The 12,794-nt window shown below is 34.4% G+C and overlaps 1 protein-coding gene across 6 annotated transcripts; it reads left to right on the top strand.

Moving 5' to 3' along the window:
- Nucleotides 1-7,012: 7,012 nt before the first annotated feature.
- On the top strand, nt 7,013-12,794 carry LOC101205437 (BTB/POZ domain-containing protein NPY4). Of its 6 annotated transcripts, none has more exons than XM_011659591.2 (5): nt 7,013-7,386; nt 8,043-8,771; nt 9,332-9,401; nt 10,642-11,820; nt 11,901-12,794. In XM_011659591.2, exons 2-5 carry the CDS (start codon nt 8,710-8,712, stop codon nt 12,468-12,470), a joined length of 1,881 nt encoding a protein of 626 aa, XP_011657893.1. In that variant the 5' UTR covers nt 7,013-7,386; nt 8,043-8,709; the 3' UTR covers nt 12,471-12,794. The 6 variants fall into 6 exon arrangements, with proteins under 6 accessions (XP_011657893.1, XP_011657894.1, XP_011657895.1 ...); XM_011659592.2 differs by having other exon boundaries at nt 7,013-7,643; XM_011659593.2 differs by lacking the exon at nt 7,013-7,386 and adding an exon at nt 7,434-7,454.

Genomic DNA, 12,794 nt, shown 5'->3' with positions numbered 1-12,794 from the left:
GCAAAATGAGCTCGCGATTCCATTTTTTCTCAACCAAAATAACACTGAAGAAACAAACAACCACGTTTTCTTTCAAGAATATAAAAATCTTCGGATCCTGAAGAAATTATTACGTTGTTGTCGGATGTGGCGGCGGAGACGCTGCCGGCCGTCGATGATCCTGTTTTATCAACGAATCCTCTAAATAAGGTAGAGGAGAAGTTCCTTCTTTGGGTTTAACACTGAGCGAGTTGTTGCGAGATTCTCTTTTACCACCGCTGTAGGGAACCGCCGCCGCCCACTCCGGCGTGTGAAACACTGTTTCTCGGCTCTCATCATCAGACAATGGCGTCTCAAATGATGGATTTACGATCTGATTTTGCGAGAGAGGAGGCAGTGGCTGCAACTCCGGGCTAAGAAGGTGGAAATCCAATTTTTTAACAGAATCCACCCGCCGATCCGGCGAGGATCCGTCTTCTCCCTTCCCACCCTTCCGCTCGACGATCGAGCCCGGCCTCCGTTCCATGGTTCCGTAATTCAAGAAACTTGACGGTGGGATACCAGAATCATGCCGAAAACTCAGAGAACGCTCCTTCTCGACGAGCATACGAGACTTGTATCGGTACTTAATCCGCTGCCGATATAGAAAGAAGGCAAGCGCCGATAGCATTCCCAGAGTCACAATCGCAACAGAGCATACAATCCCCAAAGTTTTAATTGGTTTAAAAGATTGTTGTCCAGACGAGGGTAGATTAGGCAGAGAGACATTGGAAGGGGCAGGCGTAGGCTGGTCGGAATGTGCAGACTCAAGAGGCGGCGGCGGCGGAGGAGGAGGAGGAGGAGAGGGTGGCGATGAGAATGTGGCAGGATCCAATGGCTGGTGCAAACTTCTTCTCCAACTATCGCCATTGACGCGAAGATGATTGAGAACAACGAAGAAATCTAAACTGAGAATGAAGATGAGAAAAGAAATTTTCATGACGAAAATAATTACGGTTTGTTTTTGCAAGAATTCAGAAATCCGAACTGCTATGTCCAAAAAGCTTTAACGCTCGTAATTAATTATTGATTTTTTTAAAGGCCCTGAAGATAAATTATAAATAATTGAGACACTACACACATCAATTATTTTATTTTATTTTTTAAAAATTGATCTAATAATCTACATATGATTTTTCATCTTAATTTAATTGGAAAGTTTTTATATCATACAAAATTAAACACAATAGAAGATCCAACCATCTATTGGATGAAAACATGGCATGCTACTTCTCATAATTCCACCATTATTGTGATGTAATAACAATAATAACAATAATAATGGTTTTTTCCACACACTTCATTACAAATATATATATTGTTTGTTATTTAATTAAAACGAAAACTTTTAGAAGGGCATTAGATATTATTTTTAAACAAGAAAGGAAAATTAGGAAGTCTTGCACGTTTCATTCTTTGTGGTTTTAGGGGTTAGCACATTTCAAAAAAAAAAAAGAAAAAAAAGGAAGAGTTAAAACTTTAGAATATAAAGATGCGAAGAAGCAAAATTGAAATTGGTACTTTTTTATGCACACTTGTATCTACGAATGCCACGTGGCGTGTTAGTAACCTCATCAAAATTGAAGTTGCAAATGACGTATTCCAATACCATGTAGTGGAAGAACGTGCCAGTTTTCTTATTTGTTTGTTTATTTTCTCAAACAACAACAAGCCACTTATTATATATATATAAAAAAACGTTTTATCAAATCGTTGAACATCCAAATTCTCAGAATTGTAGCATGTAGATCCAAAAAAGAGTATTGTTTAGTTTTTTTTAATAGTGTGTTAGAAACTTAGATCACAGATTGATTGTAAATTATGACATCTATTCCAATTTCATTTTTTTAAATCAGTAAATATGTAGATTTGAAGATATGTACAGTGCATTTTTGTTTGGTAAAGTTGTATTTTCATTTGGACGTATGATCTCATTTTAAGTTGGGTTGAGATCAATGCAATTGCTTAACTAGAACTTACTCTTTAATGTGTCATCTATGCCCGACCTAATTTTACTCGTGATTAGCAAGATAAATAACAAAATTAAAGTGTATAGATATTTGTTGTGCTTACGATTCATTTACGGTTTTAATGATACGAGATAGAGACACTAAAATGATTGCTATTATTATTAATATTTGAGTACAATAAACAAAATAGATAGAGACTATAAATTTCACAATCGCGATTGCTCCCATTTCCCATCTTAATAGATTTTCCATATTAAGGCATCAAACCATTTTGGTATGACGCTGCTGTGAATCCAACCAGAACCCAAGTTTGGAAATGGGTTAATGTCACAGATGGTTGGGCCGTGGTCAGTTAGTTTTGGGCTTGTATAAGGAATGGGGATTGGGCCAGATTGAAGAAAGGACTAAAAAGAAAAAAGAAAACGAGAAAGAGAGAAAAGAAAAAGGAGGAATATGCAATAATGAAGAGGAAAAGAGGAAAGGGGGAAAGGGAAAAGGGGAAGGGGGGGCATGATGAAAAGTTGAAAAAGAAGGGAGTGAGAAAGGAAGAGAAGAGAGAAAGAGACGCATGTTTTGCATTTTTGTGCTTTGTTGTTTTTAAATATTAATAATTGCCCATCCCATCCAATCTAATTCCCACGTCTTTTTCCCAAAAACCCCTCCTTTTTAATATATATATATTTAACTTTTTATTTATTTATTAATACACCCACATCTTCTCTCTGTCCTAAGCTTTTTCATTCGTATTAATCTTTTTTAATTACACTAAACTAGACTATATAACTTAGTCGGAGTTGACTTGGATCACAACTTTATTTCCACATTTTAAAAAAAATATTTTCCCATTTTTCTCTCCTTGTGACCATAATCGAAAAGAAGAAAATTCCACTATATAACCCATTTAGAGGAAAAATCAAATCAACCCCATCCTTTGCAAAAGAAAAAAAAAACATTAATCACGATTACATCAGCTTTTAAACAATCTGGTGATTTGAGATCAACATGTTCAGTGGAAAGATTGTCGATTTCTAGTATATTAATCCAAGAGAATTGTACTTTTAATAACTCAAGTTCATGCATCAACTAAACTCCATAAATTTATTGGGAAGACCTTTCACTACTATAGTAATACACCAAAACTAGTAAAATTCCATATTAGTTTCTCAAACACATTATACCTTTCCCTCAACTAAATTGGTATACCAATCAAATTGAGAGACAATTATGGGCAAAATGTAGAACCTTCTTTTATAGTGGTTATAGCTCATAAGTAATATATGAAGCATGGTGAGCAGAATGTGAATGAAGGGAAGAGGGGGATTAGGCTATAAACCCAAGAAGCCATTGGACAAAAGGTAATCTCATTCTGATTACCTGTGCTAGTCTGCTAGACATGGCACCTCTCCATTAATTAAAACTATAAAGAGATTGGAAATGAGATTATTGTGTGCCGTTGGGGAGAATAATAAATATATATAAAGAACCACACCATGCATCAATGTTGATGTGATTCTCCTAATTCATATATATATACTTTCCCCACCCTTACAAAAAGCTCATCAATTTTAACCCCACTTTTTCTAAAAGACAACCTAATCTATTCACCACTCATCTCCTACATTGGACCATCTTTTCCCCCAATAAAATATATCCTTTCTACCAACATCTTTTTTAATACTCGATGTAACACAATACCCATTTTCAATTAACCTTATTCGATATCATATTTCATATATTGTATGGTTCTCAACACGTTTCTACAAGATGATACATCTTTTGCATCTACCATTTTTTTTATTGGATCAAATATTTCATAGATTCAAAAGCTTTAAATGATGGATGAAGCTAATTTCATTAAACATCATCTAACAAACATCATGTATTTTTCATCTTGAAATCAATAATGATATAAATCAAAACGCCCACGTTGAGTTATGATAATGAATTGATTACCCAACAATAACTTTAGGTATTCTAACACAATATAGTCAAACTTTTTTTTTTTTTTAAAAATAATTTTAGTACAACACGTCTAAAAAGGCAAAACAATCAGTAACGTACATGAATGTCATCTCAAAATAATGTAAAATGTAGGGTTACATATAAACTAAAATGACGAAAAAGGAATTGAGTTTGAGAGATTCATTATTATTAGATGAGGATGAGTTAGGGTTTAGGGTATAGGAAAAGAAATGAAGAAAGAGATGAATTTGGGAATGTGTAGAGCATGTGGGTTGGAATGATGATTCTTATTGATATCCACAAATATATATATATATATATATATATATATCAGATTTTGTTATTTGAACACTCACTTTTTGAGGATGATGGGAGTTTTTGTAAGTGTTTCTGTGAGTTGTTCTTTTCTTTTTTTGTTGCTCGAATTCAGGCTTTATTTTGGGTTTTGAGGTATCAGAAAACACAAATTAATAAAGCCACCATTTGTGAATCTCAATTTCAGCTTTCAATCAAAAAAATATATGCACAAAACACACACACTACCAGCTTTTAAATCTCACCTTTTCTAACACCAATATATTACTCTTCTTCTTCTTCCTTTTTTTTTTTTCTTTAGTAGTGGTTGCCTTTACATATCCACTTTGCTATTTCATCATAATTTTATTAGTCTCTTCTTTTGTATATATATATTTAAAGTGAACACTAATTTAAAGAGAAATCTTCAAACTTCTCAGTAAAGCACACTGAATTCTGAGGGAGAAATAATCACATGATAATGGGCTAAGGGGCACATGATTTTGGTTTAAGCTAAGCATGACAAAATATGTCTTCAAGTTGGTATATTATCTTCTAAATTTATGTGACCAATTTTTATTGAGATTCTAAATGTCCAGATTAACACCAACCACACCCTTATATATTATTTCTTTTCTTAATTTTTCAAATGTGACAATGAATTTATTGTAGTTTGTAATTCAGATCATATACCAAATCTTTTTTAAATCACGCTTAATTAAATCTCATAATCTCCATCAAGATCAATTTTAAATTTTCATGTTGTTTTTTTTTTTCATAAAAAAAGTTTGCTATATATATTCTGCATGGATCCTAAATAATATGCCTTCTTCCATGTGCAATATCTGATGGGAAAAACAAAAAACAGACTTCTTTATATATATATTTGGATGCAAGTGGGGGTTTGATTCTCAGAGACAGATTGAGATAATCAAATTTAACATTATGCTGAGACTGATAAATTCAAAAAGAAAAAAAAAAGGTATTTTCTTGGGAAAAAAACAAAACTATAAAAAACAAGAATAAATAAATAAAATTTGGTCATTTGGATTCTAAACGTTTAGTTTTCTTTGTTAGGTTTCGGCTAATTCACATACTGATTCTAACAAAACAAAAGGTAAATTTCTTTAAATTTACCAAAAAGATTATCAATTTCATATTGTATTTATATGATTTATAATTTTAAAATCCATATGAAAATTTTTGCAATAATAATTATATATAAAGAAATTTTATTCAAGACTAAAACTGTAACCCCTGATATTTGAAAGTAATTAAAATGGAAACATTATGTTTCAAACATACCAAAAGATAAACTTAACTCAACATTCATATAGGAAAAGAAGTTAATTCATTTCATTGGAGACTTCCTTAAGACTTAAAAGCACACGAACACATATATATTCTTTTGAGAAAAAGAAAAAGTACACACACACATATATATTTACTATATGCAAAAACTAAATGAAAAAGTAGATAATGGAAGAAAATGGTAAAGGAGAAAATATAATAGGGAGTGATTGTGAAAATTCAATGATCTAAAAAGAAGAAGATAGGGTTCATAATTTGATTTTGCAGAGACGTTATAATTAAATAAAAAGGTAATGATGGGAAGCAATGGAGTGTATGATTCATTGAATCTCCAATTTGGTATGACGACACCACACCCAGTTTCAAAGCTCTTCTTCCCAACGTCTTTAGACTCACAATCACAACATAACACAACACTCCTTTTTTCATTCCCTCCCCAAATCTTTTCTTTTTTCTATTCCCCATCCTCTCTCTCTCTCTATTCTTTCTCTTCAACTTACCAACCTAATTTTTATAACAAATTATAATCTTTTTTTTCACTTTACTTTACTTTACTTTACTTTACATACATTCTTTTTTAAGAACTTTTTTGAAATGTTTTTTCAACATTTCAAACACAACTTTATTTGAAGTGAGTGAAAAAGTAGAGTGACGCAGTTATATTTCAATATGTGTGAATCTGATATATGTATTTAATCAAAAGCTGTATGAAAGAGTACTACACTTTCTTTTAGGAGCTTAATTAAATAAAGATTGTTTATTACTACAATATTGCAAGAACTGACATTTTTTTAAAAAATGATTCTTTTAATAGTGCCTTACTATCATCATTCCTTTGTTTATCTATAAATTTGCCTTTATTGACCTTACAATCTTCCACCTTATTTATAAAAGTATGTTGACGTGAAGCAGTATGAAAAAAATTGATGATAGTATATGAAAATTTCCTTCCATTAGACATTATATATATTAAATTGACTTGGCAAAAATTTACGATTTCTTAGTTTATATCTTCAAAAGTTATTATGATTCTTCCATTTTGAAAGATGTCACGTCCAGTTAGATTTTTTTTTTTTTTTTCTGAAGTAGCTTCTCTGAATGTTTTTCTCCTATAAAGGAAATAAAAGTCCATCTTTAAAAGTTATGATTTTGGGACTTGTTTGAAACATAATTAAAAGTATAAAAGTATAGTCCACCCTATCCAAACCTAAATAATTGAAACTTATGATTAAACCACACTGAATGAAGGAGTGTTGTGTAGTTTTGATATTTGGTTTTTGAGAAAAAGAAAGAGGAAAGTAAGAAAATGAAGTGAAAAAGATGAAGAAGGAAGTAGGAGGAGAAGAAAAAGAATCTACTTTCCTCCTTTTTTATTTTTCAGTGTTACAGATTAATAAAAACAAGAGTATAAAAAAAAGGGAGGGAAATAGAGAGAGATGAGATGATGAAAGAGGAGAAATGAAGGGAAGGGGTCGTTTTCTGGTATAACAGTGTTTTGTTGTTTACTTTCTATGAACCATATTCGCACAAAGACGAAACTGATAGGGGCGACTCAGCTTATTGTAGTCACATAAGGGAGCAACAAAGTTATGGATGTCAGATTAGCGTGCTATTTTTTTTCTTCAAAAGCAAACAGTGGGGGCCTCATGGGTCTCTTCTTCTTCTTCTCTTCTTCTTCTCAAAAGCCCCATTTCCCATTTCAATTTCCATTACCCAATTCAGGGTTTTGAGTAATTTCCCCTTCTCCAAAGTTTCCTCGGTGGTGGGGGCGGCGGTGCTGATTCATAGGGTGAAGGGGTTGCCGTGAAAGAGATAAAGAGAACATTCTGAGGTTGGCCTTTTGTGTTTGTGTAGCTGTGGTGGCTGTCAAACATGAGGCACAGCTCATTTCTTTGATGGGTTCCCCTTTATCTTTACCTTTACCTTTACTTTTTGCTGTTTTTCTTTCTTTCTTGTCTCTGTGGCCTGTGGGGTTCTTTCACAATATCGCTCCTCGCTTCTCTCAACAATGTTTCTGATTGTTGTGCCCATCGATATTTGATTCTTCGTGTTTGATAATCCACTTACTCCTCTTTCGTCCTTTTGTAGGTACTCATGCATTTCTTTAACTTTTATCTTCTTACTGTTGTATTCTTCTCTTTTTCTCTATGCCTTCTTTTTTCACTTACACCCCTCCTTTTGCTTTCCTCTGCTTCATTTCTTCTTTCTAGCCTATCCCATTTCCCCTTTTGTTTTCTTTTCCAGAGATTTTCCAAATCGATTCAGCTTCTTCAGCTCTCACTTGTTTGGTAACTCTTATTTTTGTGTCTTCCATTCGTTGAACCTGTGTAATATCTTGATTCGACGAATTTTCATAAGGGTTTAATAAAAGGATCCATGTGATTCTCTTGATTTCTTCTTCTCAATTTTAGTTCCAGTCCTCACTTGTAACAAATTGGGTGTGTTGTGTCTATATTCTCAACTTATAATGGATGTTTGTATTTCCAGTTTCAGGTGTTGAGCTTTCTAATCCAAGTGGAGAAACTGAGGAAAAGCTTGAGGAAGACAGTGGACTGGGAATTTTGAGTCGTGAGACTCTGCAGATTGGAGAGGATTTTTGGTGTTTGACCCATTGGAAAGGAAAGAAAAAAGTAAAAAAAGAACCAACAAGGAAGACAAAATCTAGAAGGGAAGGATAAACAAATAAGGGAAAGGACGGTGGTGTCAGGTATTAGCAAGTGGGGGTGTCTCCAGCTTTGCGAATTATATACGTTTTAAGAGTGTTTTCATAGTAATGTCACACCCATTCGACCCTCTATCTCCGGGGTCCTTGGGAAGTGTTACTCCTTGAGGAAGCAATCTCTTGTTTACAACTTCTTTAGTTTCAGGCTTGTGTTTCTTTGATTAAATTACCAAAACCCCCCCTTTTTTTCTCCTTTGCTCGTTGAAAAGATTCGGTCACACTAGGAAAAAAAAGACCACCCCCAGATTTGCTTATCCCTTTTATTCCTTCACCATAATAGATCCAGTCAATTTTTAGCCTTTCATTCCACTCCTTTGGTTTGTCTTCTTCTTCCTTGGATATATTCTTTCTGGGTTTGTTGTTGATTGACATAAACAATCTTGTATAAGAGAAAGAAAACAGATACTGAGATCCATTTTCTTGACCAAGAACATGAAGTTTATGAAACTTGGATCCAAGCCTGATGCATTTCAGATTGATGGTGATAAAATTAGGTGAGACATCCTTCTTGGTTGTGTTTGGTGTGCCTTTTGTTCTCTACGCCCCCCTCTTTCTGCTGCAGGTTTTCGTTGGTCGCCATTGAATGTTATATTGAAGCAGACTGTTCTATTTTATCAATCATGTTATGACGAGTTCATGTTCATTAAATGAATGCAATTGCCACTTTCATGAACTAGACATCAGAGGAACTTCTAGTGTCGATTCATTTATTTGTGTTTGGTGATTCCAGTTCATTTTGTTATGGATAACTGCAAACAGTCTCCAAAAGACCAAAATTGAACCCAATCCTCGGTAAATTAGGCCTTCACTTTTAGTATATTCAACTTGTAAGATCTTTATCACTGGCTAGTAAATTATATGAGTTGAGTTGACACTATGAAAATTGGTGGAAGTCAAAATCTTTTAACCCAATGTTGGATTCTTTTGACTGCATGATTTTACATTCCTTGGAAGTTGGTAAAACGATATTGATTTTATTTCCAGTGAGATTGATCCAGGATTTCCTAATTTGTTTCAATGAGATTTGAGTCAGAGTGATCCTTGTTTATTTCAGGTATGTAGCGACTGAGTTGGCTACTGATATCGCTGTCAATGTCGGGGACGTGAAGTTTTATCTGCACAAGGTATGGATCTGGTTCATATTTATTTCAGACGCAGTGATATTATTGCATAATTTGGTCGTTGAAGAGTATTGTAGAGTCAAGGTCCACTCTATCCAGTGCATTTATTGTAATGAAAGACAGAATTTCAATTTGTGGGAGCCCTTGCAGATAGCAATATCTGGGTTCATTTATTGATGTGGATTTTTTTTTTCTTATTCAATGTTTCTTAAAAAAACAACTTCAACAATTTAAAACATATTCCAAGTAAATGATACTTCTGAATAATATTTCATTAAGTGAACCTGAAATCTTCATTTCTACGTATGACTATTTTGAGTTTTGTGAAGTTAGTTCTTGAAATGTCAGATTCATGGGAAATTACTATTTCCTTTAATAAGCTTCAGAAACATTCTATTCTACAGCGAATCTTGAATTTTTAGTAATTAAAATTAGTTAACTCTTGCAATCTTAACCTTAAACTAAGAGCTATTCTATGATTTCAATGTTTGAAACATATGAATAGTAAAAAATGGATACAATCTCAAAGAAGAAAAACAGAGGAGCTAAGTTTTTATCAACATTTGTGAATTATCACGAAGTTAGTTTGTACATCAATCAAGCTTGATATTACTGAAAATATTGACTTTATGGAGATTATTACTCTGTTTTTCTATTAAAGTTAGTGGGTGAATTAACAAGAACTTAATAGAGGGTAGAACTAGTCACATTAAACTAAGTCTAGGATTCAAAAAATTTGAAAATTTAGTACTAAAATAGATACAAAGAGACGGGTTCAGTGGAAGAAAAATGAATTCTTGCCCTCAAATTCCTTTGTTGATTTATATGATATCTTTATTATTTCATGTATCTAAAACCATTCTTTACTGTCCATATTACAATCTTAAAATCTACAGAAAGTTTTAGGCTCGCAGATTAACTTTTACACTGTTATGTGATTTTTCTTATTCTTTCGTCTTAAATGTTGATCAAAGATTAAAAGTAAAAACTGAATATTGTTCACACTTTTTAACAGGACAAACATAATGTAAATTTATGATTTGAACCTGTATAAATGTAATTATTATTCAATGTACATTTCAGGTATGCATTACTTATTTTTAAGAAATTAATTGCTTGCAGTATTTGAGAACTGAGCCCTCCCACCTATGATCACTAGGAAATAGATTCAGCAACTCAAAAGTTACATTCTTAGGACAGAAAGAAGTTGTACTAATAGCATGTATCATTTTCATTTTGGTAGTTTCCTCTTCTGTCGAAAAGTGCCCGATTGCAAAAGTTAGTCAGTCTGTCGAATGAAGAAAATAGTGATGAAATACATATCCTGGATATCCCTGGTGGAGCGTCTGCTTTTGAAATTTGTGCTAAGTTCTGTTACGGTATGATTGTCACTCTCAATGCATACAATGTCATTGCTGCTAGATGTGCTGCTGAATACCTCGAGATGTATGAAACCATTGAGAAAGGGAATCTCATCTACAAGATTGAAGTCTTTCTCAACTCAAGCATCTTTAGAAGCTGGAAGGACTCAATAATTGTTCTTCAGACAACCAAGTCTCTTCTTCCATGGTCTGAGGAACTTAAGGTGGTCAATCACTGCCTTGATTCTATAGCTTCCAAGGCATGCATCGATACTTCAAAGGTTGAATGGTCTTACACCTATAATAGGAAGAAGCTTCCATCTGAAAATGGGGATGATTCTCATTGGAACGGTGTGAGAACACAAAAACTTGTTCCAAAGGACTGGTGGGTTGAAGATCTCTGTGAGCTTCAAGTTGACTTATACAAGCGAGCAATAATGACAATTAAGACGAGGGGCAGAATCAGTGGTGATGTAATTGGCGAAGCTTTGAAAGCATATGCCTCGAGAAGGTTACCCGGATTTTCTAAAGGTATGGTCCAGGGTGGTGATATTGCAAAAAATAGACTACTGGTGGACACAATAGTTCAGCTTCTTCCCTCAGGGAAGGGGGAAGTTTCTTGTAACTTCTTGCTAAAATTATTAAAAGCAGTTATTCTGCTAGATTGTGGCGAGATGGGAAGAATTGAACTTATGAAAAGAATTGGTCAGCAGCTTGATGAGGCTACAGTGGCTGATCTTTTGGTTCGAGCTCCTGCTGGTGAAACAACTATTTACGATGTTGATATGGTACAAAACCTGGTCGAGGAGTTTGTCACACAGGTGCAGAATGTCCACACTGATCTTCACATGGAGAATGAGTATCATGAGATCAGAAGCCCCAAGTTTGTCTCTGATGCTTCCAAGTTGATGGTTGCAAAACTGGTTGATGGTTATCTTGCTGAAGTTGCTCGTGATCCCAACTTACCTCTAACAAAATTTCTCTGTCTTGCTGAATCGGTTTCGAGCTTCTCCAGGCCATGTCATGATGGACTATACCGAGCTATTGATATGTATCTCAAGGTATATTTTACATCCATTTTAGTTAAGAAATTACGTTAATTGAACAACCTTAACATAGATTTGACTTTGTATCACTGCAGGAACACCCTGGAATCAGCAAGAGCGAGCGTAAGAAAATATGTCGATTGATGGACTGTAGAAAATTGTCCCCTGATGCGTGTTTGCATGCCGTGCAAAACGAGAGGCTACCTTTGCGTGTTGTTGTCCAGGTCCTTTTCTTTGAACAAATGAGAGCCTCATCAGCGTCAGCTGGTGACAGCACACCTGATCTACCGAGTACAATTAGGGCTTTACTACCAGGAAGTGGATCTCATGGAAGCTCACGGTCTACTACCACAAACACCGAGGACGACTGGGATGCCATACCAACTATTGAAGAAATTAGGGCGTTAAAGGGGGAGCTTGCTGCCCTAAAGCTAGGAAGTGGCGATAGAAATGGAAGCGACATTGCTAGAAACAATGCTGAAAAGGTATCAGGGAATAAAATGAAGGGCATGCTCATATCAAAGAAGATCTTCTCGAAACTCTGGTCGAACAAGGACAGAAACGGAGAGATCAGTAGCTCCGAGACATCAGAAAGCCCGGGTTCTTCGAACGCAGAGGAAACTAAATCAACCCCCTCAAGAAGCCAGAGGCATTCAATTTCTTAATTCAAACATGGTCTACAAATAGTAGTGATTGTTTTTGGTTGGCAATCTGTAAAATTTCTCTTTTGACAGTTAGAAGAACAAAGTAGAATCCGCTGACATATTCCACCATGACAAAGGAGAATTTGATCGTATGATGTGAATGTAAAAGCTCCTCCTGGGTCTATGTTTTTTCTTACACCTGAATTCACGTAGGAATTAGTAGTCTCTATGTTTCTTTCTTGTTTTTTGGTTGTATGGGTCCGTAACTTATATTTTTCTTGTACCATAAATCAGAAATAACGTTGTGAGGAATGTCAGAGACTGTGCTTCATCACAATTTTGAGA

This window comes from Cucumis sativus, chromosome 6, assembly GCF_000004075.3.
Source record: "Cucumis sativus cultivar 9930 chromosome 6, Cucumber_9930_V3, whole genome shotgun sequence".
NCBI classification, from domain to species: domain Eukaryota; kingdom Viridiplantae; phylum Streptophyta; class Magnoliopsida; order Cucurbitales; family Cucurbitaceae; genus Cucumis; species Cucumis sativus.
Note: the sequence above shows the minus strand (reverse complement) of the source record. Positions and strands in the feature narration are given on the sequence as shown.